This window comes from Protomyctophum parallelum (genome assembly GCF_964188405.1).
Source record: "Protomyctophum parallelum genome assembly, chromosome: 14".
NCBI lineage: Eukaryota > Metazoa > Chordata > Actinopteri > Myctophiformes > Myctophidae > Protomyctophum > Protomyctophum parallelum.
Genome location: NC_139709.1, coordinates 22,143,604 through 22,170,896, shown reverse-complemented (window position 1 = coordinate 22,170,896; position 27,293 = coordinate 22,143,604). Strand labels below are relative to the sequence as shown.

The following is a 27,293-nucleotide window of genomic DNA, read 5'->3' as shown; positions in this document are numbered from 1 at the left end:
CGACTACAACCTCATTGCTTCCCACTCCGGTGCAGTAGGTGGCGGATTGCGCCTCGAAATCAACGGCCGGCATAAAACCAGAGAAGCGTCATGTAGCATCTGTAGCAGCAGCTGAGCTCACTGAGTAAAAGCTCGAGCGGCACAGCCACATTCACATTGCAAGCATGGCCGGCGACACTGAAACACATCTGCGGGACCGCGGCGACAACGACAGTGTTATTCGACAGCCTTTCCTCATCGGCGTGTCCGGAGGCACGGCCAGCGGCAAGGTCGGTGTCACGTGTGGTTGTTTTGACCTTTTCCGCGCCGTGTCATTTGTAGGTTTTTGTGTAAAACTGATGCGGATAAGTGGATCGTTTTTGTTGGCCGCGTGGCTGGCTGTGTGAAGCATAACGGAGGGCTCAACAGCACCCCCTCGGTTTGTTCGCTTAATTATTATAAACCACCATTTGTAACACCGTTTTACTTTAAATAAAACAGGCGTTCGTGTTGTTGTTGTGGGGTCGCATTTTCTATACGATTTATTTAGTGGCCGCCTTGTTTAAAAAAAAATACATTTGTCAGTTCTGTATTCTTAAACCGCCTGACTCGGTCCATCTAGATTCCATCAGACAAAGCCCGTTAACCCTGAATGGTTACAGTCAGCTTAGCATGCTAGGCTAGTAGGACACAATGATTGGTAAACAATCACGTTAACTCTCGTTTTACGGGACACTAATTATGAAATTCTACGGTTTACTTTGTCATTTCACTTTCGTGGTAGAGATGTTATGTATGTACGGTAACCGGGGCGACAGCGGGAAAGCACCGCTTGAATCAAAAGGGATGTGATTTATCTTCTTTTGTTCTAATTATTCATCATGGTGATAACTCTAAAACTCAGAATATTCATGTATTCGTTCTGGTCACTGGGTCGTTTTCCGAACACACGCTGCGTAGGCTAGCCATTCCCATTGATGTCTGTTTTTTATATAATAAAAAAAACAGTTTTAAATTGATTAGAACGTTAACCTACATTCCCCTGGCGCTTACGTGTGTAACGGGAAGTAGGGTTGCCAGGTCTTGACCTAGTTTTTCCACTCTGTGGTGAAAAACTCGTAAACTTTGCCCTAGTCAGCTATTCTAACATTGTAGATCAGCTATTTTTGACGACGTATATTCATAATAGTCTACGTTTCCGTCTGTGATGACATGCCCACATAATAACGTGTTTGCGCCGGCCGCGTGTTATTATTTATAGACCCACATGACTGATTTCAAAGATGTAGTAGTTAAGCCCACCAACCTGGCAACCTGCAGGAAGCCACGGTCACTTCTTATTCTTAACCCTTCCTTTACCGGTCACGAATAAAGTGACTTCAAGACAGTGACGTAGACAAACAAATGGGGACTTTCTGAGGCCACGTGGATGTTGTACTCCACCCACCAACCACATTACAATCAATATTCTGACCAAGGAGTTGATTCAGCTTAGTTGAGTGGGTGAAATGATTTTCCCAGTGACTTGATAAATACATAATATGCATAGTATTACTTAAATCAACTCTTTAAATGATAACACTAAAGAGCTGGATCCTGCCGAACTCTTTGCTACTCTCCTTTCCCCCTTTTACTTGGCAAATGTAATTGCCATTTAGGTAACTAATCCTTAAAAGCCCCTTATTGTAGGGCCCCAATTCCAAAGGGATGGCTACTGTAGTGTTTTTCTTACGTCAAACGATAGTGGAGGTGTTGCCAGGAAGTTTGCTTCCTCTTCCCGTTTACGGCTTGGGTCTCCCAGTGATCATAGAATGACGGATATACTATATTTAGCCTTCGTGATGAAGTTGTAGCTCCACGTCTGTGCAGCAGGGCTTACAACATGGATTGACATTTGTGGTCTCACGTGCCATAACCGCTTTGAACCTGCGGGCCCTATTTCAGGAATGTCAGTGGCAAATGTCCAAATTGCAGATTGATCATTTATTGCCGTACCATTTGCTGTACAACAAAGTCTATACTATAGGTTTAGTGGTTAGCATGAGTACTGAGTTGTACTGGCAACTGGGGGGGAGCTGTATGATGTGATCCCAAGTACCGGTACATATCCTCTTGACTCTGGGCTTAGCATTTGGGTGTATGCTGCTGACATATCCTCCTAGCTCCTGAGTGTGGGCGCTCCGATTTCATTGTGACACATTGCATGGACACAAAAGAGCCTTAGTCTGGGACTGCTGGAGAATGTCCAGTCAGCACTGGCAGGAGATCCATTTAGTGTGGTGGGGGTCAATGAGGACAAAGTTGATGGTGGGCCCGCCCGGCCGCAGGGCATGTCACCTGAGCAGGGTGGGTAATCGCCACCAGGCGATGCTGATAAACCGTGGCTGTTGCAGTAACGTTTTCCCACCCATGTAGACAGGAAGCCATCGTTGTTTGTTAATGAATACATGCATACTAGTAGTGTAAATGTTTTGTATACCACATGAACAGATATGCAGCCTACTTTTTTTCCTTTTTTCTCCAGCAGGTTTCTTTTTTACTTGACTTCACAGTTCACAACGGGTTTATCTAGCTTTTTTACATACTGTGAAATATGTGCTATTTCAGCTCCCTTGCACGGACAAAATGTTTTCCTTCTGTGCCTTTGTATAATAACAGACGGTGTGATTTTCTGGCCTGTTGTGTTTTTCATGTACAGTCTTCTGTATGCGGGAAAATCATGGAGCTGCTGGGACAGAACAAGATCGACCACCACCAGAGGCAGGTGGCCATCCTCAGCCAGGACAGTTTCTATAGGGAGCTCACCCCGGAGCAGAAAGCCAAGGCACTCAAGGGGCAGTTCAACTTTGATCACCCAGGTGAGTACTCAAACACATTTGAAAATAAGTGGTATGGCCTAGATGCCTCATGCACCAGGTTTTATTTATCATCTTCAGTTAGACATAACGTCTTTCGGTGCCCTCGCCTTCCACCTCAAGCTATGCTCAGGCTACCTCAGGAAACTGTGGTACAAACTTGCTTATTTTTTATCTTATCTACTGAATGATGTGTGTACTTGTGCAACCATTTAAACCCTATATCCTTGACCTATATAGCCCCAGGGCTCTGTACTTGGCCCCTCCTGTTTTTGTTGTGCACTAATTATCTTCACCAAAAAGCTCAAGTTTGTTAGCTTGTAGATCGTTTATTTTTGCTGAATGTGTATTGTACACCCTAGAATGGGGTGATAGAGTTCAAGTGGTTAAATGTCCTTGGCTTTGAGAAACTGAGTCTGTAGAGTGAAGTTGTGCAGTGCGGAATTACATTTTATATCAGCCTAGATTCAGGTTGATATTCATGATTTAGTCTTCCCACTCAAAGGCTGACTTATTGGCATAACATTGATTTGCAATGGGAGAATTTTGATTCATGGAACCGTCTGTCATTCTTGAGGCCTACTGTTCTTTGAATCTTGGTTTAATGTTGGCTAAATTCCACCTACCAAATGCATTAAGCTTAATTTATACTTTCATCATAATACATATACATATAGTATGAATTATGGTTTAGATGCTCAGGAGCACCATGTGTTGCTGCCGTGTTGCATTTTCCTGAGCACGTTTTGGCAGACGTGTACCTGATCCATTTTTGGACAGACGTTGGCTCCCTCTCACTCCTGACTTCCTTACTCAGTTGAGACGACAAATCGTCCCTAGTCAGCAGGCCTTTCTCAGAGGCAGCTGTTGCGAGGGTTGGGAGACTGAACCCGGCAGCTGTTTAGAAGGCAGGAATTCCTACATTACGAATTACGGTAGGTGGTGTGCTCCACATTATGTGAGCAGCATCGTCTGTCCACATGAGCACGGGGTACACGGAGGATATTTTTCAAAGAATAGCAGAGGAGTTAACTCGGCATCACATGGCAATCCAAAGTACAAAACGTGTGTCTGTGTCTGGCCCACAGATGCCTTTGACAACGAGCTGATCACAAAGACACTCAGACAGATAATGCAGGGAGAGACTGTCCAGATCCCTGTCTATGATTTTGTCAGCCATTCCAGGTAAGTACCAGCCTCTGGCCACAGCCCCTTGCTTTAATAATTATTTGAGCACATAAACACGTATACAGTGAAAATGGCAATTATACAAGCTCGCAACGCATTTGATCTTGAAGATCTGCCATTTGTGAAAGTGTTTTGAAATGTATGACATGCCCAAAATAGGGATGGCAGGTTGAAAGTGATTAAAGTGTGATTGTATAACGGTTAAGATACTTATATATTATTATACTCGTGTTCCAGGAAGGAGGAATTTGTGACTGTGTACCCGGCGGACGTGGTGTTGTTCGAAGGAATCTTGATGTTCTACTCGCAGGAAATTCGAGACCTATTCCAGATGAAGTTGTTTGTGGACACGGACGCAGACACACGGCTCTCACGCAGAGGTGTGTATTTTTTCTAAAATGTGGGAGTGGTTTAGATTCCCTGTACTTGCATGCAACATGCATTACATATGTTTTCTATGTACCATTCCAGTACTAAGGGACATCAGTGAGCGAGGCAGAGACCTGGAGCAGGTGCTGTCACAATACATAACCTTTGTTAAACCAGCCTTCGAGGAGTTCTGTTTACCTGTAAGTTTCTTAGGCTTTCCTGATCACCATCTGTAATTGCATGGCTCTGCCGGTCTAGTCTTTGTGCAAATAGTTGATGATCTTTGTGATTTTTACTTTTATTTGAATAATAGCCTTTCACAATTACAGCATGCTTGTGTGGTTAAGAAAAAACAAACTATAATGTTGGTAACTGAGTTTCTTTGTCTTCTCCAGACAAAGAAGTATGCAGACGTGATCATTCCACGAGGAGCAGATAACCTGGGTAAGACCGCTGAATTGATAGTCCCATTATTATACTCTGTTTTTGGTCTGCTTGTGCATAAGTACTTTATATAAATACAGCCATGCAAACTGGTCACTGGGGACTGTCAGATATTCTGGCCCATGGCCTGCCTGTTGCCTACCAGTGCCACTGACATATGTTTCGTGCAGATCTGATGAGGCAACTTGTGGAGGTGATACTAAAGCAAAAGACTGATGCATGCCTACTCAAAGTGAAAAGTCATGTCATGCCGACTCGGTACTGCTGTAGCTAGTCATGGCTGAAATTTAGGATCTAGAGCATACATTTCCTCTTATGTGATGTTGGCATTAAGAAAAAGGTCATGCAAAGTGAATTTTCTGCCACAAAGAAATAAACTATGCAAACAAGGGCAGCCATACTTTGCTGGCACATTGCAAAATCAACATGCACAGCAAGAGAGTCTATATAATTGTCTACCCAGAGAGGACGTTTTCCCCCTGCTACTATCCTTCTCTTTTGTCACACCTAACCATTTTGCATGCATCTGTACTGTATTTCTGCCTAATAGAGCCATTTACTTGGCCAAGTGTCGTCTTTTTTCTTTTAACTTAATTTCTTCCCCCTCCCCACCCCTCTTGTCCTCCAGTGGCCATCAACTTGATAGTACAACACATCCAAGACATTCTAAACGGCGGCCTCAGCAAGCGCCACAACGGCTGCATGAATGGCCACAGTACTCCAGCACGCCAGCGGCGGGCATCGGAATCCAGCAGCCGCCCACATTGACCACACCACACTCTCTTCTCAGAAGAGAGAGGGAGTAGATGGGTTAGCGCTGTAAATAATGCCCTTTGGCATCACTGTATTTATGAAAGAGGAGAGAGATTGGGCTGGGGGGGAGAAGAACAAGAAATGCAGAAGGAATTGCAATGCCTTTATTCTATTTTGACTGCTCTTGTTACAGTTAATTTTTATTGTAATTGAGGGACTTGATTTAGATTTATGTCGGGTGGGTCAAAGATAGCCTCCTCCTTTTTTCTGCGATGAGACCATGGGGTTTAACACTTGACCCCTTTTTACAGTTCTTTTCTCCCTTTTCTTTTTTTTTTTTTTTTTTTTTTTTGTTTGAACATTTTGTTTGTAAATACCCCGCTGCTTTCTGGAAATTCTTGCAGACACTGAATAAAAGAGGGGTAACTTTTTTCTTCCAAAATGTCTGATGAAACTTGAACCCCTGCTCACAGGGTAATGTGGACATGTGTGGATGAGCCTGACATGATCTTGATTGCAAGTTGAGATGTAACATCCAGGATTGCACTCTTTTGAGATTCTGTCTGTGACAGCCTTGAACATGAGTTTCCTACCTATTCTGTTTGTTTTGGCATCCTTTAATGTGTTGTAATGTACAGTGCCAGAGTTCTGGGTGTATGCTTTGCTACACTCAAACTTGCTTAATCACATGAACCCTGGTGTCCCTATTTTGGCCATGTCATCATAGGGAAATATTCAGAGATTTCTTAACGTAAATGGCTGATCTTGTAGATAGTAGAACCTAGGGTTTAAGTGGTTGACCATGCTTAACCTGTATAATAGCCACACCAGCTCAACACTACACATTTCCTTTCTGGTTTCCACATTTAAAATGTGTGCTGATGTGCTTTACAATAGCCAAAGTACATGCGATGATGTATTCAGTCACTTGACAGTGTTATGGTCGCTGTTACGTTTTTTTATTCTACCTGGTGGGATTATGATTTTACAGCTTTGGTTCTATTCTCCGTTCCGAATTCTGCTTTGTGATCGACTTCACATTAAAGCTCCCTGTCCCAGTGTCAAAATTATTTAAATATATTTGCATATGATGCATATAGTTGTGTTCCCTAACTTATACTAAATTTAAGTGACTATCTGCAACCATAAAGAATGAACAATAGTCCCCCAGCTAAATGAGCATTAAGGGGTCTCCTTTATTCTCAGGTTCATGCACCGCCATTTTAAATACAGATGTACTGTAAGTTGGTGTGTAAAGGAAGGATACTACAGCAATACCAACCATGCCAGGCATGTGGTCATGAACCACTAACAAACTGCCACTACTGCTAAATTGCCTCAGGTTCAAATGTAAGTATTTGCATTATAAACTTTATTCCATTACCAAATTAATGTATCTGTCAAATAGTTTTTTGTTTTTATATATGCAATGTACTGTATTTGTGTATAATGCAATTGAGTAAATGATTTGTACTGTAAAAATTGTAGAGTGAGTGGAATTGGCTAGAGGCAGTTTGTTTATGTTTTAAAAAAAATGCACAGTTCTTGGTTGCTTGGTAGCCAATAAATTGTTGGATATGAGTCATGCTTTGTTGTGTCATGTGTTTACTGGAAATGAAATTGCTATTCCGAAACTGTCCACTAGAGGTACTTCGGATTGCTGCTAAGGATCGGTGCGTGGCCGCCGCTGCTGGCACTAGTTTCCCTGCAGGTTGTGGTTGCGTGCGGAAGCGTTTCGTTCTTAATGTACCGGTCATTATGCGCCTAGATCTGGCCTAGGTGTGTTCAAATGTTTTATCACTGTTTAGCTACTGTCCTGAGTCCTGACCCTGCAGGCTCTCGCTGCTCGCTCGCTCAGATAAACTTCTATTCAACTACAACTAGACCAAGTAGGCTATATCTAATCACATGATTCACATCACACATTTTCAGGTGAAAGAGCTTGTAAATGTATTTCCCCTAAAAGCTCCCTCGAATTGCACTTTAAACTAAATCGCAGCAGGGCATAAGAAAAAGAGAATGTAAAATAACAAATAATACAGGAAGGGGCATTAGGCCTATAGTAGCCTCGGTACCCAGGCTTTTATTTTCGTTCGCATTCTGCTCAAAATATGAAAAGGCCTATAGAAATCTAGGTCATTAGTTGCATTCGATAAAACTAGAGGATTTATTAGAGTTTTATCCTATAGTTTTATTAGAGTTTTATCCTATAGTTTTATTAGTTTTATCCTATAGTTTCATTAGAGTTTTATTAGTTTTATCCTAGAGTTTTATCCGAGTGATGAGTGAAAAGTTTTATCCGAGTTTTATCCGAGTGATGAGTGAAAAGTGAAAGGTTTTATCAGAGTTTTATCTGGGTTTTATCAGAGTTTTACTCTCTCCTAAACCCAATAACATCAGACCCACCCTCCCTGACAGGAGCAGAGCCTGAGGATGATGGGGGATCGTCGTCAATCTCCCGGAAGGAAGTCACTGAGGTAGTTAAGCAGCTCCAGCCAGAAGGCAAAGCTCTCTGTTTACTGAGCAATCTTCGTTTCTACTCTCACCTATGGTCATGAAGTGTGGGTCATGACCGAAAGAATAAGGTCACGAATACAAGCGGCCGAAATGAGTTTTCTTCGACGGGTGGCTAAACCATGGTGTCCCTATTTTGGTGGAAACATTTAAGGTGTATTTTAATTTCAAACATTTCTGGGGTCACAACAACGACCTCAAACTGCAAAACAGATGGGTCTTTATATTATAGATCTGTGAGGCCTGCCTTAATGTGAGATGGGCGATTTGAGGTGCAGAAATGTAAAAGGCCCTTTTGGCTTCGAGGCATCTTTAGGGGAACTGAAAGGAGTTCATGATCTGACTACCGGGGACAGAGAGAGGGGTTAGCAGATCTCCTGCCTTTCATCTGGTGTATGGCCTTTCTTCTGGTGTATGGTGTATTTGACAAATACTGACTGAGTCATACATGTACTGTATGTCCTCTCCTCCACAGCTCTGTACCACCAGCTTTACAAGTTAAAAGAAAACCGACCGTCTCCCTGTCACACCCTCACCCTCACACCGTTTCAATCCCTCCCTCCCAGTGTTCATGTGACACTGACAGACAGTATAGTTCCTTTTGTCTTGTTAGACAGACTGCCGTAGTTGTAAGGTGTGTGAATTTGTGTATGTCATAAAATGTGTGTGTTATAGGCTATAGCGTTTATGGGTGTCTGTGTGTGCGTACTGTATGGTCCCTAGTTCATCTAACCTCCATGTAGAGTAGAAATGAACACAATATTATCATGGTCCTGAAGCTGGTATTCCAACTTCCCCACAAGCTCCCAGTCTGCTTCATTGACGAGCACCAGAATGCCAGGTCTCACCGTGTCTCCTTGAACAAAGAGTTCTGAACGTTCTTTCAGCAGGTTTTGTCGAATCCAAACTAGCAGCTGCTTCATGTCCCATGGCTCTGATTGGGTTGTCAGTGTCACATCATGCTCTTTCACGCCATCAAAGAGTAGCTCAGCCCCTCCTCCAAACTCCAAGTGAAGTGCTACGGACACTGCCATATTTCTGCCAAACAGGAGTAGGTCTACTCGACGCGCATACAGAAAAATGTTCAAATCAAATGGCAATAATTAAAAATAGTTTAAACTTGCTGAAATTATAGGAAGAGAACAGGGATCAGTCACAGAATCTAAGTGTGAAAAATATGCAGAATATTCAAAACAATGTCAAACAGTGTGGCTCTTTCTATACGGTTCCTTTACAGTGCCATAGCTATTGTCTGCTATCTTATAGATATTTAACAGTGTAGCTCAGTGATTCACTGCAATCACTATATGCCCATGTATGGACTGGATATGCTAGACGTCGGTGCAAATCGACAAATATGCCCAATGTTAATTATCGTGAAGCCCATTGTGGCTGCCAGATGATGTCACTGCCTGCGTAAAGCAATTCCATAGACTTGGCTAGGGTCCTGTTTTTTGGGGAGCATAAAAGTCCATAGACTTGGCTGCCACATGACGTCATTTCTGAAAGCCAGACGTTGGAGGGGCTAGTGCCTGTGAAATTTACTTGTATTGTTGGATCTGGGCAGAGTTACGCAAACTCTGTTCACTTCATGGGGCCAGTCCAATGGCGGCTCTTCTACATAGACTTCTATTGAGCATGGGGATAACCGGAAGTTTACGGAATGCATTGGAGTCTATGGGCTCGCACGAGTACATGAACCACGTGACCGGGCTCTTTTCTGCCCCCTCAATATCGCAACTCCTCTGGATCTGGGTTAACCCTTGCCCAAATATGGAGTCATTATGTCATAGATATTTCACAGGCTGGCTAAGATTTCAACCAATCCCTGAAAGCTCTTTAAAGTATTCATTGTATATTTATAGTTTAATTTAAATTATTATGTACATTATCATGATGTTTGATTACATGTGCAGGCCTAGTTCTACATTATAAATGTAATAATTATAATGTCCTGTTCTCGACCGGGCATAAACATTAAACAAGCCTATAAACATTCCCTGTTCTCTTACTACAATTTCAGGAAGTTTAGACTACTTTTAATTTCCTTATTTTTCTGTGAGCCCATTCAGTTAAAGGAATTTGGCATGGGTTATTTAGAACTGTTCTCTTCCACCTTCAGACTTCCTTAATGATCTCCATCAGTGACAGGTTTGCACTGCAGCTACTGTTTAAGAAACAGCTGTTAGATCACCCTTGTGGCTATCAGAACAATCAGAGCAGAGAGTTCTGACAACAAAAAGGGCAGCCATGGAGGAAGTGAGAGTATTTCCACTGACCTGTGCTGTTCAGAACTTTGCATGGGAGAAGGTTGGGCTCGACAGTCAGGTAGCCGAACTGGTTGTTGGTGGGGACCCTCTGGCTGTCATAGAAGATGACAAACCCTACGCAGAGCTGTGGATGGGTGCTCACCCTAACGGTGATGCCCAGATCAAAGACATCAGAATATCCCAGAGGACTCTTGGAGAGTGGATTACCCAGAACCCTGCCTGCCTGGGGTCAAAGGTCAAAGACACCTTTCAGGGCAAGCTTCCTTTCCTTTTGAAGGCGCTGTCCATCAACACATCCCTGTCCATACAGGCACATGCCAATAGGGAGCTGGCTGCTCGGCTCCATGCTCAATTTCCAGAACATTACCCAGACAACAACCACAAACCAGAAATGGCCATCGCTCTCACCCACTTCCAGGGGCTCTATGGCTTCATCCCTAATTTAAATGTATATTAACAATCATCTCCATCATACCACATAACCGATGGTAACTGGAAGCTCTTTAATTAAACAGGCGTGTGCTGTGTATAAAACTTGACATGGTTTATGCCCCAGACATCATCAGTACAAGCTAGGGCTGTCACCAGAGGGGATTTGTGAGTGAGGTGTAGTCGAGAATCTCTCTCTGAAAAGGAATTTTACGCAAAGGCTGTGTATCTAGAATCCAGACGCACAGCCTTTGCACAAAATTCCTTTTATATCTTTTAAGGTCCAATTAAAAGGATAGATCATGGACAATCAAACATTTTTAAATAGGCTAACTAAAATGTAATTTTTTTTGTAATGTTGCTTGTTTTCTGTATGGGGACTACAGATGGAATTTAGCATTCTTGCTAAATCACGCCATTTTATGTGTGTTTTTTTTTTCTTTCATTTTTGAACAAAGGTATCTTCAAATACATTACGTTTAATAGCTACAGTACATATCGGGCTCCAATTCAAGATGGATACATTTGCAGTTCGGAATGCAACATTGTACCAAGATCAGGGAGTAGATAAACAAGTTGAGGGTAAAGTTGGGGGCTGATCATACACACTCTGCATTACCGATTGAGAAGATGTTCTATAAGGAGCAGGCTGAAATATCCATATATGGACTGAGATGAAGAGGCTGCCACATTCTGGGCTGTCATAGACACCATGGAACTATAGGTAACACATAAACTCCATATATATGGTTAAGTGAGGTTGTGGTGACAAAGTGTTGTGGAACATATGGCTGGCTGCAGTATAGCCCACATGCAGTACATGTTAAGGAAAAGATGATTTAGCTTTCAGTAATGCATGTTCTACATGTAATATAATTCAAACAGACCCAGGGCCGAGATGATAACAGAAACAGCACACTGTTTAAAATCAGCGGCTCCGTTGTCTCAAACAACAGCACTCAACGATTTGAGACGCCGCTCACATGGTGGGATAAGTCGGCGACACTTCAATGTCACTGGCCAACTGTCAGCCAAGGTTCCCCCTCGACCAAAACCCAGGGAGAGAGTCGAGATTCCAGGACTGGAGAAGATAACATGGGGGGAAAAGATGCATACAAAGCATCACTGTAATTATAGGACAAGTAGTCATTGTTTTAAATAATAGGCACCTTCCGATTTTCGGACCAGGAGGTCGACTTTTGTAAAAAAAGAAAATTGATAATACTCCTCCAGATACTGTTCAAAAATCCCGCAATTGATGAAAAGTCTGTCCGATATTTCATATTGTATTCCTAATTGGCTAACATTGGCTTTCAAAGTTTGCAGGATTGGCCCGTTTTGAACAAAAAGCCTCAAATCTGAGAAATATATCATACCCTTTTCACATTGGCCTGTTATAGCGCCACCAACAGATAGATTTTTGGAACAAAATGCCTCAAATCATCCAATTGCCATCCAATGCATAAAAAATGGCACCCATTTCACATATTTCTTATTTCGGATCTTGGTGAATTTTTCCTCAGTTCAGATACTGCAGTCTATTTTGATGTGCTAATTGTCATGTCCTATATGAGTTTATGTATCATCAACAGGTAATTTATCATCATTACAGTGTCCCAGAATTTCATGCATTTTTGTCTGCTTGCGTTTCAAAATGTCATCATGTTTCTTTCCACAATATGTTTATTGTTAAATTTCTTTACTTACAAAGACAACAAAACACTCATATTCATACACTCCAACATACCCCTCCCTCCCCCCAACAGATACTCATATACAAGAAAACATAGGCTACCTACTAAAAAATAATGTAACAGTGGATTATCTATGTAAACTATACATACTATACTATATTAGACATGTGTACTATAAAGTGCTATGACTACATAAAATGCAATTCTAGTGCTGTCTACGTAACAAGCTATAAGTAGTAGCTATAAGTAAAATACTATCTAAGTCTACATAAAGTGCTATCTAAGGGGCTATCTATGTCCACGGGCATAGGTTTTTGCCCCGTCTGGATTTTACCCACAGCTTTCTCGTGTCCCGATGGTTGCACCACTACTGACACAGACCACGCTGGCTTGACTTGAACTCAACTGTTCCCTCGCCTGGGAAAGACTCATGAATTGATGTCTGACCACACGCCCATGCCTTGCAAAGGATTTTAATTGTGTTTTCACAGTTTATTTTATTTTATTAACATTTTCAATCAGCTGGTCAGGTGCTTGCGTTTCAAAATGACATGGAATCTTCCTCCTGTCAGCAAGCGTTTTCAGAGCACAGCTGGAAGTCATTAGTGCCTCAGAGCTGATTTGCATTTCTGATCCTGCAGAGCACGGCTGTGATGAGCGCTGCTCCCTTCCCACTGCCATCCTCTGAGTGCAGCAGGGTGACCTCGCACTGTGGCGCCAGTTTCCCAACCGTCTCCCGCATGATGCTGGAGAAATGCGGGTGTAGTTTGTAGAGGCTTCCGTCCACCCCCACAGTGATGCGGAGCCGCTCCAAGTGACGGTTCTGCCGGATCTTGTCCACGACGGCAGCGAGGCCTGCGCCGCACAGCTGGGCAGCACGCCGTGACACCACACTGCACACCTCCTTCACCAGAATGCTGTCATCACAGGTGGTTTCTTCAAGACCCAAGTGTTTTAGGATGGAGCGTACCTGCCGCAGTGCCAGTCGGTCACTTTCAATCTGTGACAGGAACTTGGTCTCAAAGATGCCTGGAGTATTGAGGCGCTCAGGCACTCCTCTGAATAGCAATCCTTTGGCAGTGAACTCCAGCAGCACGTTCCTGACGATCTCCCCCAGGTACATCCCGCTGATCATCTTCTCATACCTCTGTATCCCCGGGTGGGTCGAGGTGTTGTCCACGGCGTGGTCGAACTTTGTACAGAAGTCATCAAGCTCCCCATGGTCTCCAAATGCCCCCCACTCCATGTTGACACACATTTTCCCCTCCTCACCTTCCACCAACTCTACATTCTCCATCTCTTCCATGTAACAGGTGTTGGTGCCTGTTCCTACAATGAGTCCCACTTCACACAGAGGATCCTCAAAGGCGCAAGTCATCATTGTCCCCACCGTGTCATTCACCAATGCCACTACATCCAATCTAAGCTCACCTGTGCGTTGGATGGCATCCTTCAACAGTGTCACTACATCCTCCCCCTCACAGCCACTAGCTTTGAAACCCTTTGTCCATTTCAGCAAAATGCCCTGATCCAGTTCATTTTGTTGACAGGGGAAAGAGAATACAAAGCCAAGAGGTAAGGATCTGCCTTTCATTCCCATATATGCCAGAAAGTCATCAATGCATTGTACAATGTGGTCGAAGAGATCCTCTCCTGGGCCCTGCATGATTTCTTGCGGGATGGCATAGATCTTTTTGTGCATCTCTACATTACGCCTCTTGCCACTTCGCACTCGCACCAGGAGCACACGGAAGTTGGTGCCACCAAGGTCCAGAGCCAAGAAGTCACCACTTTCTGTTCCATCTGGTGTGGCCCGGACATAGGTGGGCAGCATCTTGACACTGGCTACCTGGTGGGTTTCCTTGGCCAGACCCTGTACCATCTCTTCACCCATCCTCCTCTTCACATCTAGCAGCTGCTCGTCGCTAAGTCGTAACTCGTCAAGGATGCGTTGACGCTCTGCATGTTGCTTGGCCAGGCGATAGGCCACTGCTGTCACCATGGCTGCTCCCTTCCCACTGCCATCCTCTGAACGTAGGAAGTCCACGCTGCAGCCTGGCATCAGCTGCCGCACCATCTTGCTGAGCCTTTTTGCAAAGTGTGGATGGCTTTTGTAGACAGACCCGTCGACGCCGATGGTGGTGCGGAGCTTCTCTTCTCCCCTGTTGTCCTTGATTTGCTGTAACACAGCTGCCAGTGTGGCAGCACAGAGGTGGGCGGCCCTTGTTGACACAATCTGACACACCTTCTGGGTGGCTAGGCAATCCTCAGATGATGGCTCCAGACCCAGGCCGCGGAGCACTGTCTGAGCACTCGCCAGACCCTCTTTGTCCTTGTCCTTCTCAATGGCTGAGACATAGCTGGTGTGGAATTGTGCAGTGGTGAGGAGGTCTGGTGTTATCTGTCCTTGGAATAGCAGCTTGTCCCTAGCCAGCTTCACCAGGATCAGTCGCACGAGCTCCCCCATGTATAGACCACTGATCATCTTCTCAAACAGCTGATTGCCAGGGTTTAGGGATCCGGCATCCAACTCCCGGTCAAAATCAGTGCGCATGAACTCTAGGGTCCCATCATCTCCAAAAGCTCCCCATTCTATGTTGACGCACATCCTCCCCTCATCACCCTCCACCATCTTCAAGTTGCGCATTTCCTCCATGTAGCAGGCATTGGTGCCTGTTCCTACAATCAGGCCAATCTCACACTGATGGTCTTCATAGCCACATGTCATCATTGTGCCCACTGTGTCGTTAACGACAGCCACTATGTCAACGTCAAAGTCCCCTCGTTTCTCGATAGCTTTCCTCAGGAGACTGACCACATCCTTCCCTTCAACTCCACTCGCCTTGAAGCCTTTGGTCCATGATACCAGAATACTCTCATCCAACTTGCTCTGCTGGCAAGGGAAAGAGAAGGTCAAACCCAGTGGAAGTTTCTTCTGTTTTATGCCCATCTTATCCAAGAACTGAGACAGGCAATCAGCTATGTGGTCGAACAACTCTGAGCCGCAGCCTCTCTTAAGGTGTTCTGGAATGTCGTAGATCTGATTCTCCATTTCCACCTTCTGCTGGCCATTTGACAACACTCTGACCAGCAGCACACGGAAGTTACTCCCGCCAAGGTCCAGGGCCAAGAAATCACCGCTCTCCGTTCCATCGGGAATCGAGCGCACATATGTGGGCAGCATCTTGACAGCTGCGACAGAGTTGTTGTCACAGCGCAGGCCCTTGTTCATCTCCAGTCGAAACTTCGACGAGATGTCCATCAGGGTCTCATCGGACAGCCGCAAGTGGTACAGAGATCTGTCCACTTTTTGTATTTGGTCTTGATTACGCTGCGTGAAGAGGTACGATACCAGATGTGAGGCTATCATTTTCTCGTGTGATGAGTCCCTCTCAAGCAGTCAACTTATAAGGCTGAAGTTTAGGATGATGTTGCAGGTCTGTATTTCTTATATATGAAGAGCAATGCAATGATAAGCAATGAAAAAAGTGACTGTGCCTACCCTTTTTATAAAGCAAGATGTCTGTGTCATCCTGCTGATGTCACGATGACTCAGCCATCAACCGCATATAGAGTTCTCACTACAGCTACTCTCAAATACGTTGTATGTCATCATCTAATCTAACTGTCAGTATGATGTCAGACTCAAATGACTCAGCTGGCTCCATATATGGAGCTGCAAGTCAATCATCTCCATATATGGAGTTCTGGGTCGACCATTATGTCCAAATATGGAGTAGTCTTCTTATTTGTTGCTCACTCTACAACTATAATAATCACACCCGTGTGAAGTGAGGGGCACTCTTCTTTGTTTTTATTCAAAAGTTTTCTTTTTTTTTTACACCAAATAATAATAAATGATCGAACACAAGTAAAACATATGAATCAATGAAAACAAAAAACAGAAGAAACAAAAAACATACACAAAAAAGAAAAAAAACAAAAACAGAAAAACAGCTTGACATAACTACTATAATACAGCATTATTTTCCAAGTTGAGTTAGGCAGGAGAAGAGCTGGAGACATGAGTCACAATACACTTCGGTTATATAAAAGCATTTTTTTTCCTTCCAGACACAACCACTACATGGCACTTTCACAGACCCAACAACCTCTACACATATATTGAAACACCCAAATACAATATCACAGAAGTCCATCTAAGTATGAAACTGTCATTTTTAATTGTAACCTTGCGGTCATTTCTTCCATTATATAAACCTGCTTCCATTGGGTTATAGTAGGTGGCTTTATTTCCTTCCAATTTACTGTTATCATCTTCTTAGCAATCAGTAAAAGTATCCTTAATAATATTAAGGATATTATGTTAATTATATTTGCATGCATATTATGTAACTCCATGCACGCACCTCCTCTGGTATAATACCAAGCAGACATAACTCAGGACCAAAAGGAATATTCAACCCTAAACATTTTTCGATTTCCTTATTAACCTTTTTCCAAAACCTTGAAATTATTGGACAGTCCCAAAAAAATTGTGTATGGTCCCCGATTTCCCCACAATTTCTCCAACACAATTCTATGGATGGTGTTTTCACATATGAGGAGATGACCAGAGGAGTATTGAAAAACCTAGTTTTGAGTTTCCAATCCAATCCAATTTAGTTCCAATTCCCATTTATCCTTAATGTACCATGATGTGTTTTGAGAAACATCATCCAGTGCTTTATATAAATTGGAAACATGAAACATTTTTTTTTCTGCAATACCAATGAAGTACATCTCAATATCATTTGGAGTCTTACTAACCAGCTCTCTCTCTCTATGATCTGTGATATAATGTCTTATCTGGAAATACCTGAATAAATCACTTGAGTTTAAATTGCGTCTGGAGTTGAGCAAAAGATTTAAAGATCGTTCCGTCAAATAACTGGTTTATGGTTTTAAGCCCCTTATCAGCCCAACGACTGAATCCAGTATCGCTTATGGATGGCAAGAAATCAATATTACCCACTATTGGCATTGCCCTTGAAACTGACCCTAGGTGGTCCCCACAATGTTTTCTTAACTGCTTCCCACACCTTTAACGTATGCTTTATCCATTCATTTCCTATTTTAATTTTGTTTTTATCCATTGTTTTTTTTATCAAGGAAGGGTAATGTTGACAGAGACACCCCTTTAATTGTGCTCTGTTCTATTTGGTTCCAAACTGTCTCTTCATCATTACTTATCCATGCTACAATTGCAGTCAACTGAGCCGCCCAATAGTAGTGCTTTAGATTGGGAAGGCCTAGGCCTCCCCTATTTTTTGGCAAAAGAAGTGTTTTGAGCCTTATTCTAGGCTTTTTATTTTGCCAAATAAATTTAGAAATCATTCGGTCAAGCGCCTTGAAGGTGGAGATGGGAACTCTGACAGGCAAGGACTGAAACAAGAACAGAAGTCTAGGCAATACGTTCATTTTCACCGTTTCAACTCTACCCAATAAGGAGAGAGGAAGAACATCCCATCTCCCCAGGTCATTTTTAATGGCTCTAATTCATTTTGTATAGTTTGCCTCAAATAATTGTGTAGGATTTGGTGTAATTACAATTCCCAAGTATCTAAACCCTTGTTTAGACCAACGAAATGATACATCATTGTTTAGTTGTGTAGGCCAGGACCCAGGTCGACCATTATGGAGTAGTCTTCTTATTTGTTGCTCACTCTACAACTATAATAATCACACCCGTGTGAAGTGAGGGGCACTCTTATCATCTTACAACATCAATTACAACATAATGTTTGTTTAAGCAACGGGTGCTAATGTTTGTTTTAGTCCTCAACACAAACTATAATGTCTCTTTATTGTCTATGGCGTTTTCTTAAACAAGCATCGTTGAAAAACAAACATTAAAGCTGTATAGGGCCCCTCAAAAAATATAGTTTTACAAATCGTTCTAAGTCAAGTGGAAGGCAGAGTTCACATAAAAACCTGATACCCATATATGGAGATCTCATATCTGTCAGTCCTTCCTTGACCCTTTTATTCCCATATATGGAGATCCCTGATGACATCAGTATATGCCCATATGGGCAAAGCTTTTAGCGAAGTCGATGGGTTGGGTTGTATGAGTTATATACCCATATATGGGCAAATAAGTATATGCTGATCAGGGATCTCCATATATATTGGCATAAAAGATACAAGGATATAGAGATTTCCATAGTGAAATGGTTACAACGGTTATTGCATAACTGCGTGTGGCATGCATTTCCAACTTGCATCGTTCCCCAATTGCATCGTTTCTGAGTAGGCCGGTGACCAACGGGCAATGAGCCCTTCTGGTCATTCATCTTTACAGCCAGTGGGATACAAAAATGTTTTTTTCCCCAGCTTGACTGTGTCTGTCAGTCTGAATTAAATACATGAATTTCCTTTTGGGAAATATGACTATTATGTTTAAGGTAATTTAACTATTTAATTAAGAGTGATTATTATGTTAACCACTTGAACCCCTTTTTATTTATTCTTTATTCTTTTTAAATAGTCAATGTACAAGTGTTTGTAGATCGGCTATTTGTCATATGAAGAAGTTATAGGCCTAGAACCTAAGTGGTTAAAGTACAACATCACCTCATAGGGCTGTAGACAGTTCAGAAACCTACCAGTGACATCATCATTAGACTTTTTTTCATCAACCTGAAAACTAATGAAAACTAAAACTGAAAGACTAACGCTAACACTAACCCGTTTCTGAACTGTTCACAGCCCTCCTCTGAGACACAGACAAAAATTGTACCATATTATAATGAGCATTATTGAGGACTAATTATATGAAGATGGGTTGAAAATGGGTAAAAGTCATCCTTTTACAAATCGATCCCTATAGCTAGAAGGCACTAACACACAATGTTTTCTTTTCTGAGGTATGGGTGCATACTCTGAACTTAATGAGTGCTGAAGGTGAGACCATTCTCATTCACAGAGCGGATTGTTGCTGTTCATGCTGCACTCCTGGGTCTTTGACCAGCATGTTCTGTCTGTCTACTGGCCAGGGCCCATTTAACCATATAATGCATTTGGATGGCAAAAATGGCAGATCTGCAAGTTCAGTGTCTTGAATGATGTGAGTTTGCATATCTGCTATTTTCCAGCATACGTTGCACAGTGAAGTTAAGTATAAACAAGGCTCACTCGCAGTACTCACAAGGTGAACTCTGGTGTGTGTAAACCACTTTACAGTGACATAAGGCTAAAATGTAAAGGAGACACCTTCTTCTGGGTATGTACATTTTCCAAGCCAATTTTGAAAGAAAATTAATTCACATCTTTAATGGATGGTTGGGGTGAAAAGCGTCTAGGCCTACAATAAAAAGTGTCTAGACATTTTGTAGACTGGCATGGCCAGACTAATATCACTGCATATCCCCAGGGATCTTTCCCCCCTGTGGCAGACATTTTTAGAATCTTTAATCTTCTGTTCTGTAAACACAGTTAACAATATTGTAATCTGTAAATTACAGTCAGCTGTTTGCTGCCACCACGTGGTCATTTTGGAACATTGTATCGTCTCTTGGTTTCCCGTAACGTTGGTAACCATACACACTGAAGAACGAACTGCAATGCATTGAGTCCGTGTGACAAAAGTTTAACAAATTACAGTTAATTTAATCGGAGCTCTACAACGGTGAACAAGGTTTGTTTCTCGGTAGGCATAGGCAGCGTATGTCATGCACCACCAAGCCTGTATTTGAACAACGTGTTGACGTGTGCTTGCTATCATTTAATTAGTGGTGACTTTAGTTGTGAAGTTGTGCCCAGTCTGTCTGTGCTGCTGCCTGAGTCTGTATAGTGTCAACTCATTCAAATGATGGCCACTGTGCTCGCCCAGTCCAACTTCATCTTCGGTTTGCGGGCAGGTGTAACTAATAATCTGTGTTTCTTCGACGAGCAAACGGTGGTCTTCCCCTGTGGGAACAATTGTGTGCGCTACAACATCGACCAGAGATGGCAGACATTTATTCCAGGTAGGTAGCCTATAGCCACTTGTTCTCTAACATCCTCACCTGGCTAATTAGCTCTGGTCCATAGCTCTAATGCCTTCAACGACAGCAAAGGGCATTAGGGCTATGGAAACAGAGCTACACCTGGCTCAACTCTATGCTAATGCTATACTAGCAACCATACGTTTTGAAGTTCATTATTATTAATAATCAGAATCAGAATCAACTGTATTGTCTTATCACAGCTTTACAAGTAAAACAGTGGGTGAAATTTGTGTTTGTGCAGTTCGTGTTGGGGGGGGGGGGGGGGCATGTAATGAAATGAATATGAAATATCTAAATGTTGAGTCAACCATTACACACCTGCCACAGTGATTTGCAAACCTCAATCCCTCAAGATTTAAAATATCTTGTCTTTGAGGCTTTTTGTTTTCATGGTGTTCTTTCCAGGCACAGAGAAGAGCCAGGGCATGGAGGCCCTCGCCATCAGCGCCAACCAGCGTTACCTGGCCGTGTCAGAGCGTGGCGAGAGAGCCACCATCACCGTGTACGACCTGCAGCACGAACAGGGCAGAAAGAGGAAGGTGCTGACCGGAGGAGACCTTCCCATGGAAGAGTTTGTGTGCATGGCTTTCTCCCCCGACTCCAAGTATCTGATCGGCCAGGCAGGGGGCCCAGAGTGGACACTCATCCTTTGGCTGTGGGAGAAACAGAGAGTCGTGGCAACAGTCAAGACAACCAGCTCCATCTGTCCTGTAACACAGGTATATGGATGGCAGGTGTCCAAACATACAGGAATGCACACACACACACACACACACACACACACACACACACACACACACACACACACACACACACACACACACACACACACACACACACACACACACACACAGGCATTAATATGCTTGTTATGGTTTATCAGTTCAATGTGCAAAGGAGTCAAGCATACAATCAATGTATATATGCATGTGTTTCAATGTTGTACATGAATGTTGTGTTGTATGTGTTGTACACTATTGAAATACAAAATACATAATGGACATCAATATGGAAATAATATACCGTACTCCTACTGAAAGTATTAATACATACACCACTTTAATTATATTGATGTCAGGTCAGCTTCAATCCATATGACAACACTCAGCTTTGTGTGAGCGGCAGTGGCGTGTTCAAGTTGTTCCGCCACACAGAGGGCGCTCTGAAGCAGGGGAACTTCCCCAAGGTGGACGCCATCAACTTCCTGTGCCACGCCTGGACGACGGAGGAGCAGGTTATCGCCGGCACCGACACAGGCAGGCTGCTGGTGTTTGAGTCCGGTGACCTGCGCTGGGAGATTGACGTCACTGGCAAGCAACAGGAATCTGACAGGTTCGGGAGTCGGGTCATGTCACGGTCGTGTATCTCGTACACTTGCCCTAGCCTAGCCCCTTAGATAGCACTTCATGTAGACTTAGATAGTATTTTAGACAGACTTATAGCTTGTTACGTAGACAGCACAGTCGATCTGGATCAAGAGCGTCTGCTAAATGCCTAAATTGTAAATTTTACTTAGTTCCTGTCCACCAGTGGTGAAAGGTTATACAGGAGAAGAAGACCACATGAATGAATCTCTTACCTCACTACACAGGCAAAGAGAGAGGAAGAAGATAACGGAAACCAAGGTGGAGGGCAGTGCCGCCGCACCCCGGGTCACTGCCATCCTGTCCTACTCCAAGGGCTTCGCCTGCTCTGCTGGTCCCGGCACCGTCTGTCTGTTTGAGAAGACTGAAGATAAGGACAACTACAGAAAGACCAGAGTGATCATGGTAAACATCTCTCTGTTTTCTAATGGCATGAAGGACTAACTTAGTTATACAGTGGTATAAAGATACTTGTGGTTCAAATATTACTTAAATACAGGTGACAGTTGCTGCTACTCACTCAAGTATTCAAAAGTACAGATTACAAAGTACATTTTCTTTTTCATATCAATGCTTTGAAATAGCCCTTTAGGATGGACTTCCGGTATGACGGCACGCTAAGCAGTCGGGTGTCTCGTACCTCCGTTAAAAAATTACTGAAATCCTGATAAAATTAAAACAGTCTACTACTAAAAGTGAACATTCACATGCCTAATCGTTACCCTGATGAAGAAAGCAAAACCACTGAGTAAAGGTCGCGGTAAAAAGCAGTCTAAAATAGATTTTGCCTCGCCGAAACAAACTGGGGAAGCTAGCAGCAGCATGGCGGACCATGAGGAGGAGGAATCCACCGGAGACGAATGCAGTGGAACTGGGCCGCAGTTGCAAGTAATTCTTGATGCAATCCAAGAATCAAGAACAGAAGTTTCCAACCGATTTGATGCGGTGCTGGCTGCAATTGAAGGAATTAAAAAAGAAATGGGGGAGTGCGTGGAACGCATTGAAACTGCAGAAACTCGCATTTCTGGGACCGAAGACACGCTGACTAGCCTGCTGACCAAGGTAACACGGCTCGAAAGCCAGAACAAAGAACTGAAACAATTGACTTTGGATGCTGAAACAAGGTCCAGGAGATGTAATTTGAGATTAGTATTACTACCGGAAAAATCTGAAGGTGATAATGCCTGCACTTTTATGGAGAATTGGATTCCAGAAGCTTTTGGTATCACACTAACTGCAAAAGCGTTCCTGGGACGGGTGCACAGAGTCGGACCGAGAAGGGGTCCAAACGCTCCACCAAGACCTCTCATCATGCAATTTCTGAACGACAGAGATCTGATGGCAGTGTGGAATGCAGCTAAAAGCCAACGACAAATACTCTGCAAGAACAATCCAGTGAGGTTCCACAGAGATCTGCCGACCGACACCCACAAGAAGATGAAGGGATTCGACGAGGTGAGACAGAAGTTCCGCTCCATGGAAATACGGTGTGGGATACAACTACCAGCCTGCAAGCTCCTGGTGACCTACAAGGACCGAACGCACTCATTCAACAACCCTGAGGATGCGGCGATCTTTGCCGGGCGAATCGAAGTGGATCGGAGACAAGAGGGTGACTAGCCTCGGGGGCTAAACTTCAACCAAAATATTCATTCATATCCTTTGCTACTATACTGTTCTTAATCTAGGCGGGGTTATCACAAACTTAACTTTTGTACTTTATTTTATATTATTTATTTTACAAACGTATATGGTGTTCATGGGACTGAAGTAAATGGGTCACTAATCTAGCAGCATCGCTACACTGACCATAACACCATAAACTATTCCATCGTTTAATGTTCTGACTTTATTTACTTTATTTTTTATTATCTGAAAACGAAAGGGGTATATCGTTCTGAGATGGACCAATGTGGCTAATGACCGAACTAATGTTTACTTTATAGGCTTAACCAGCTCGCGGTTTTTGTTTTTATTTAATGACTTAATTACTTGAGAGACTACTATAATTTTATTTCTACCATGCCAATTTAGCGGCGTTGTGTTTAGAAAATTGCTACAGTCTGTATGTTATCCTAGAAGTTTATTTTCTTAAATGTGTAAACCGGGTTTTTGGAACTGTTGTCAAATTGAATGATAGAGCTTAGACTATAACAATCACTTGAAACTAACTTTATTTATTTTTTATTTATTTTTTTTGAACACGGCTTGAAACCTACGGCTCCGGAGCTTACGCTCGTTGTGCTTAATACTTTTATTTATTTATTTTTATATCTCGCCACTATTTAGACAGGGTACACGTTCGTTTTACGGTTTATATTTTGTTTGTTGTTTAAAAAAGAAGGTGAACATGTTGACATATGAGAAAGGGTGGAAGGATTGGTATGCTAACGTTACTAGGATCTAGTGTTAGCCATGGGTTTTGTTTTGGTGTAAGTGAGCACTCAATTTCCCAAGATGCATATCGCGGCACTCAATGTCCCAGGGTGCATCTCGCGGCACCATTTTGTTTTACCTCCGGGTATATTTAGGCTCGAGGGGTTGTATGGCCTTGGAGCAGAACAAGGTTATGCTGCCCCCTGCAGTATTCGGAGGTGTCATGTGTATTCCTGGCCTTTGGAAACTCTGGGTTTTCAGTGGCTTGGGTTTAAATTAGAAGGGTAATTTGACAATTAATACTGACAACATTTACTGAAGTTAGGTATGGTATATGTTGGTTACTTTGTTACATATATAGCTAAATTAAACAATTACACAGAGTTTAGATTATTTTAGGCTTAAATTTAAACAGAAAGTCAAGGGAAATAATGACAATTATAAAAACTATTGAGGGTTATGACTAATATGTTTTATAATATGTATAATTTAAAAACGGCTAGCATATGTGTATGTATGTGCGTATATATGTGTATATATATGTATATATGTACACTATTAAAAAAATAAATGGTTATAAAAATTTAAAATGTATATATAAAAAAGGGGGGAAAAACTGAAACTAGGAATTGCTTGGGTTTAAAGTTCCATGGTTATGATTTGTACTGCTCATTGTTTTAAGACTTTGATTGACAGGGACTGTTTTCATTTAATTAACGGAGGGAGGAGAGTAGATTTAGAATCGTACAGTGTTGTTTGACTGTTCCTCGACAAGTGTGGAACAGATTTCGGCTGTACCGAAGCCAATGGATGGGAGGGGGAAAGAAGTCTTGTTAGGGGGCTTCAAGGGTTATGTTATTTGTGTGTTTTGTGTGAGGTCTTTTTTGGTTTATGTGTATGTTTTGAGTTTACTATATAAGGGCACAATGATGGGTTTGAACGATGACACTTTAATTATACTTTTATTTAGAGTCAACAGCCATGACCAGTGGATTAGAAGTTAAATTCACATCGTGGAACTGCAGAGGGTTGCAAAAACTCAAAAAAGTTAAACAGGTTATGGGGAGACTGAAAGATTTACAATCTAAAATTATATTTTTGCAGGAGACACATTTGGAGGCAAGGGAGGATCTTAGGATTAGGAGGAGGTGGCAGGGTGAGGTTTTCTCAGCACCCTTTAATACTCAGGCTAGAGGAGTTTTGACTCTTGTGCATAGGTCTATTCCTTTTAAGGTCACAAAGGTAATACCAGACAAAATGGGTAGATACTTGATCGTTCAAGGTACTCTTTTTACAGAAAGCTTAATTTTAGTCAACATTTACGCACCAAATGCAGATGACCGAAGTTTTTCAGCAATCTATTTATTCTTTTGACATCACTTAAAGGGCATTACATCATTGCGGGAGACTGGAATTGTACTCTGGTGCCAGATAAGGATAGAACATCTCATTCGGATAAATCTCATAAAAGGAGTAGGGAAATAATTCACCAATTTATTAAAGAACTTAATTTGAAAGACATTTGGAGGGAAAAATACCCGGACACTTCAGTGTACTCTTGTTTCTCTAAAACTTATGGATCGTACAGCAGGATCGATTACTATTTAATCTCTGCAAATTTGGCTTACAAAATCAAGGACTGCACATATGATAGCATCTTAATTTCGGACCATGCTCCCAACAGCCTGATCTATGTGGATCCGGTCTGAGGCGGGATCCCCCTAAATGGAAATTCCAACCCAAATGGTTGCAGGATTCAGAGCTGATGACTTTCTAGAGCAGCAAATAGACTTGTACTTTGCAGTTAATACTACTGAAACGACAGCCTGCACTAAATGGGAGGCATTTAAGGCATTTATAAGGGGACAAATAATTAACTTTACCAGTTCAAAGTCCAAAAAGGCCAACCAAAAAAGATTGTTACTGAGTCAAAAATAAAAAAATTAGAGAATATTTATTTCAATGACCCTGCCTAAAACACACCAAGAGTTGTGTTGTTGAGATCTCAATTTAATGAAATGTCAGCCTCTAAAGCAGCTGCTAACTTACTAAAGCTTAAACAATCTATTTTTGACCAAGGAGAGAAAGCGGGCAAGGTGCTGCGTGGCGCATTAAAAAACTACAAACAGAAAGATCAATTACAATCTTAAAAACAGTGTTGGGGAGACGGTGGTAGACCCTGTTGCAATAAATGAAGCGTTTAGAGAGTATTACGAAAGATTATATAGCTCCGAATTATCACAGGGACATTCACAACAGGACTCATTTCTGGACAACCTTAATTTACCCAAAATAGCAGAGGAGGATAATGCAAAGCTGGGGACAGGTTTAACTCTAGGGGAAATAACGGAGGCTATAATGTGTATGAACTCTGGAAAGGCAGCTGGACCAGACGGCCTGCCCATTGATATCTACAAAAGTTCATATCCAAACTTAAAACACCCCTTTTGGAAATGTTTTCAGAATCTTTCCAGACTGGTATACTCCCGCCTACTCTGAGAGGAGCCCTGATCACCCTTCTCCCAAAACCGGGGAAATCAAACGATAAATGTGAAAACATGAGGCCGATTAGCCTATTGAATTCAGATTTAAAAATACTTTGTAAAATTATGGCCAAAAGACTGGAGGTTTTATTACCTGAAATCATAACGGGAGATCAAAACGGATTTATGATTGGAAGACAGGGATTTCATAATGTGAGGAGGGTCCTAAATATTTTACATGACCAGAAGGGGGCGCCAGATACTGCCTTATTATCACTGGACGCCGAAAAGGCATTTGATAGGGTAGAATGGCCTTACTTGTTTGATCTTTTGGAGCGTTTTGGCCTTGGAGAAAAGTTTTGTAGATGGGTCAAACTCTTGTACAACAATCCTTATGCAGAGGTAATCACCAATAATATTGTATCAAAACAGATAAGGATAGGTAGGGGCTGCAGACAAGGATGTCCCTTATCCCCCCTTTTGTTTTTAATCGCAATAGAGCCTTTTGCTGTAGCAGTGAGGGGAAGTACAAGAATTACAGGTATAAATATTGGAGGGTTTGATCATCAAATTGCGTTATATGC

General features: G+C 42.4%; 4 protein-coding genes across 4 annotated transcripts in view; 2 read left to right on the top strand and 2 right to left on the bottom strand.

Moving 5' to 3' along the window:
• Positions 1–29: 29 nt before the first annotated feature.
• Positions 30–7,169, top strand: uck2b (uridine-cytidine kinase 2b). Its single transcript, XM_083782281.1, has 7 exons — positions 30–269; positions 2,678–2,837; positions 3,923–4,019; positions 4,260–4,402; positions 4,494–4,591; positions 4,787–4,835; positions 5,464–7,169. The coding sequence occupies exons 1-7, from the start codon at positions 165–167 to the stop codon at positions 5,601–5,603; spliced, it is 792 nt and encodes a 263-aa protein (XP_083638407.1). The 5' UTR covers positions 30–164; the 3' UTR covers positions 5,604–7,169.
• Positions 7,170–8,830: 1,661 nt separating this feature from the next.
• Positions 8,831–9,136, bottom strand: LOC310870821 (ubiquitin-related modifier 1-like; the record flags this gene model as incomplete). The annotated part of the gene is made up of 1 exon (XM_083782141.1): positions 8,831–9,136. One exon carries the CDS (start codon positions 9,134–9,136, stop codon positions 8,831–8,833), a length of 306 nt encoding a protein of 101 aa, XP_083638267.1.
• Positions 9,137–13,105: 3,969 nt separating this feature from the next.
• LOC310871178 (hexokinase-2-like) lies at positions 13,106–15,865 on the bottom strand (the record flags this gene model as incomplete). The annotated part of the gene is made up of 1 exon (XM_083782667.1): positions 13,106–15,865. The coding sequence occupies one exon, from the start codon at positions 15,863–15,865 to the stop codon at positions 13,106–13,108; it is 2,760 nt and encodes a 919-aa protein (XP_083638793.1).
• Positions 15,866–20,305: 4,440 nt separating this feature from the next.
• Positions 20,306–27,293, top strand: part of cfap57 (cilia and flagella associated protein 57) — a gene marked incomplete at both ends in the record, with an annotated part of 37,832 nt that continues 30,844 nt past the window's right edge. The window contains 4 exons of the mRNA XM_083782665.1: positions 20,306–20,465; positions 20,892–21,205; positions 21,565–21,818; positions 22,078–22,255. Coding sequence (XP_083638791.1) covers positions 20,306–20,465; positions 20,892–21,205; positions 21,565–21,818; positions 22,078–22,255 — 906 coding nt within the window. The remainder of the gene's footprint in view (positions 20,466–20,891; positions 21,206–21,564; positions 21,819–22,077; positions 22,256–27,293) is intronic.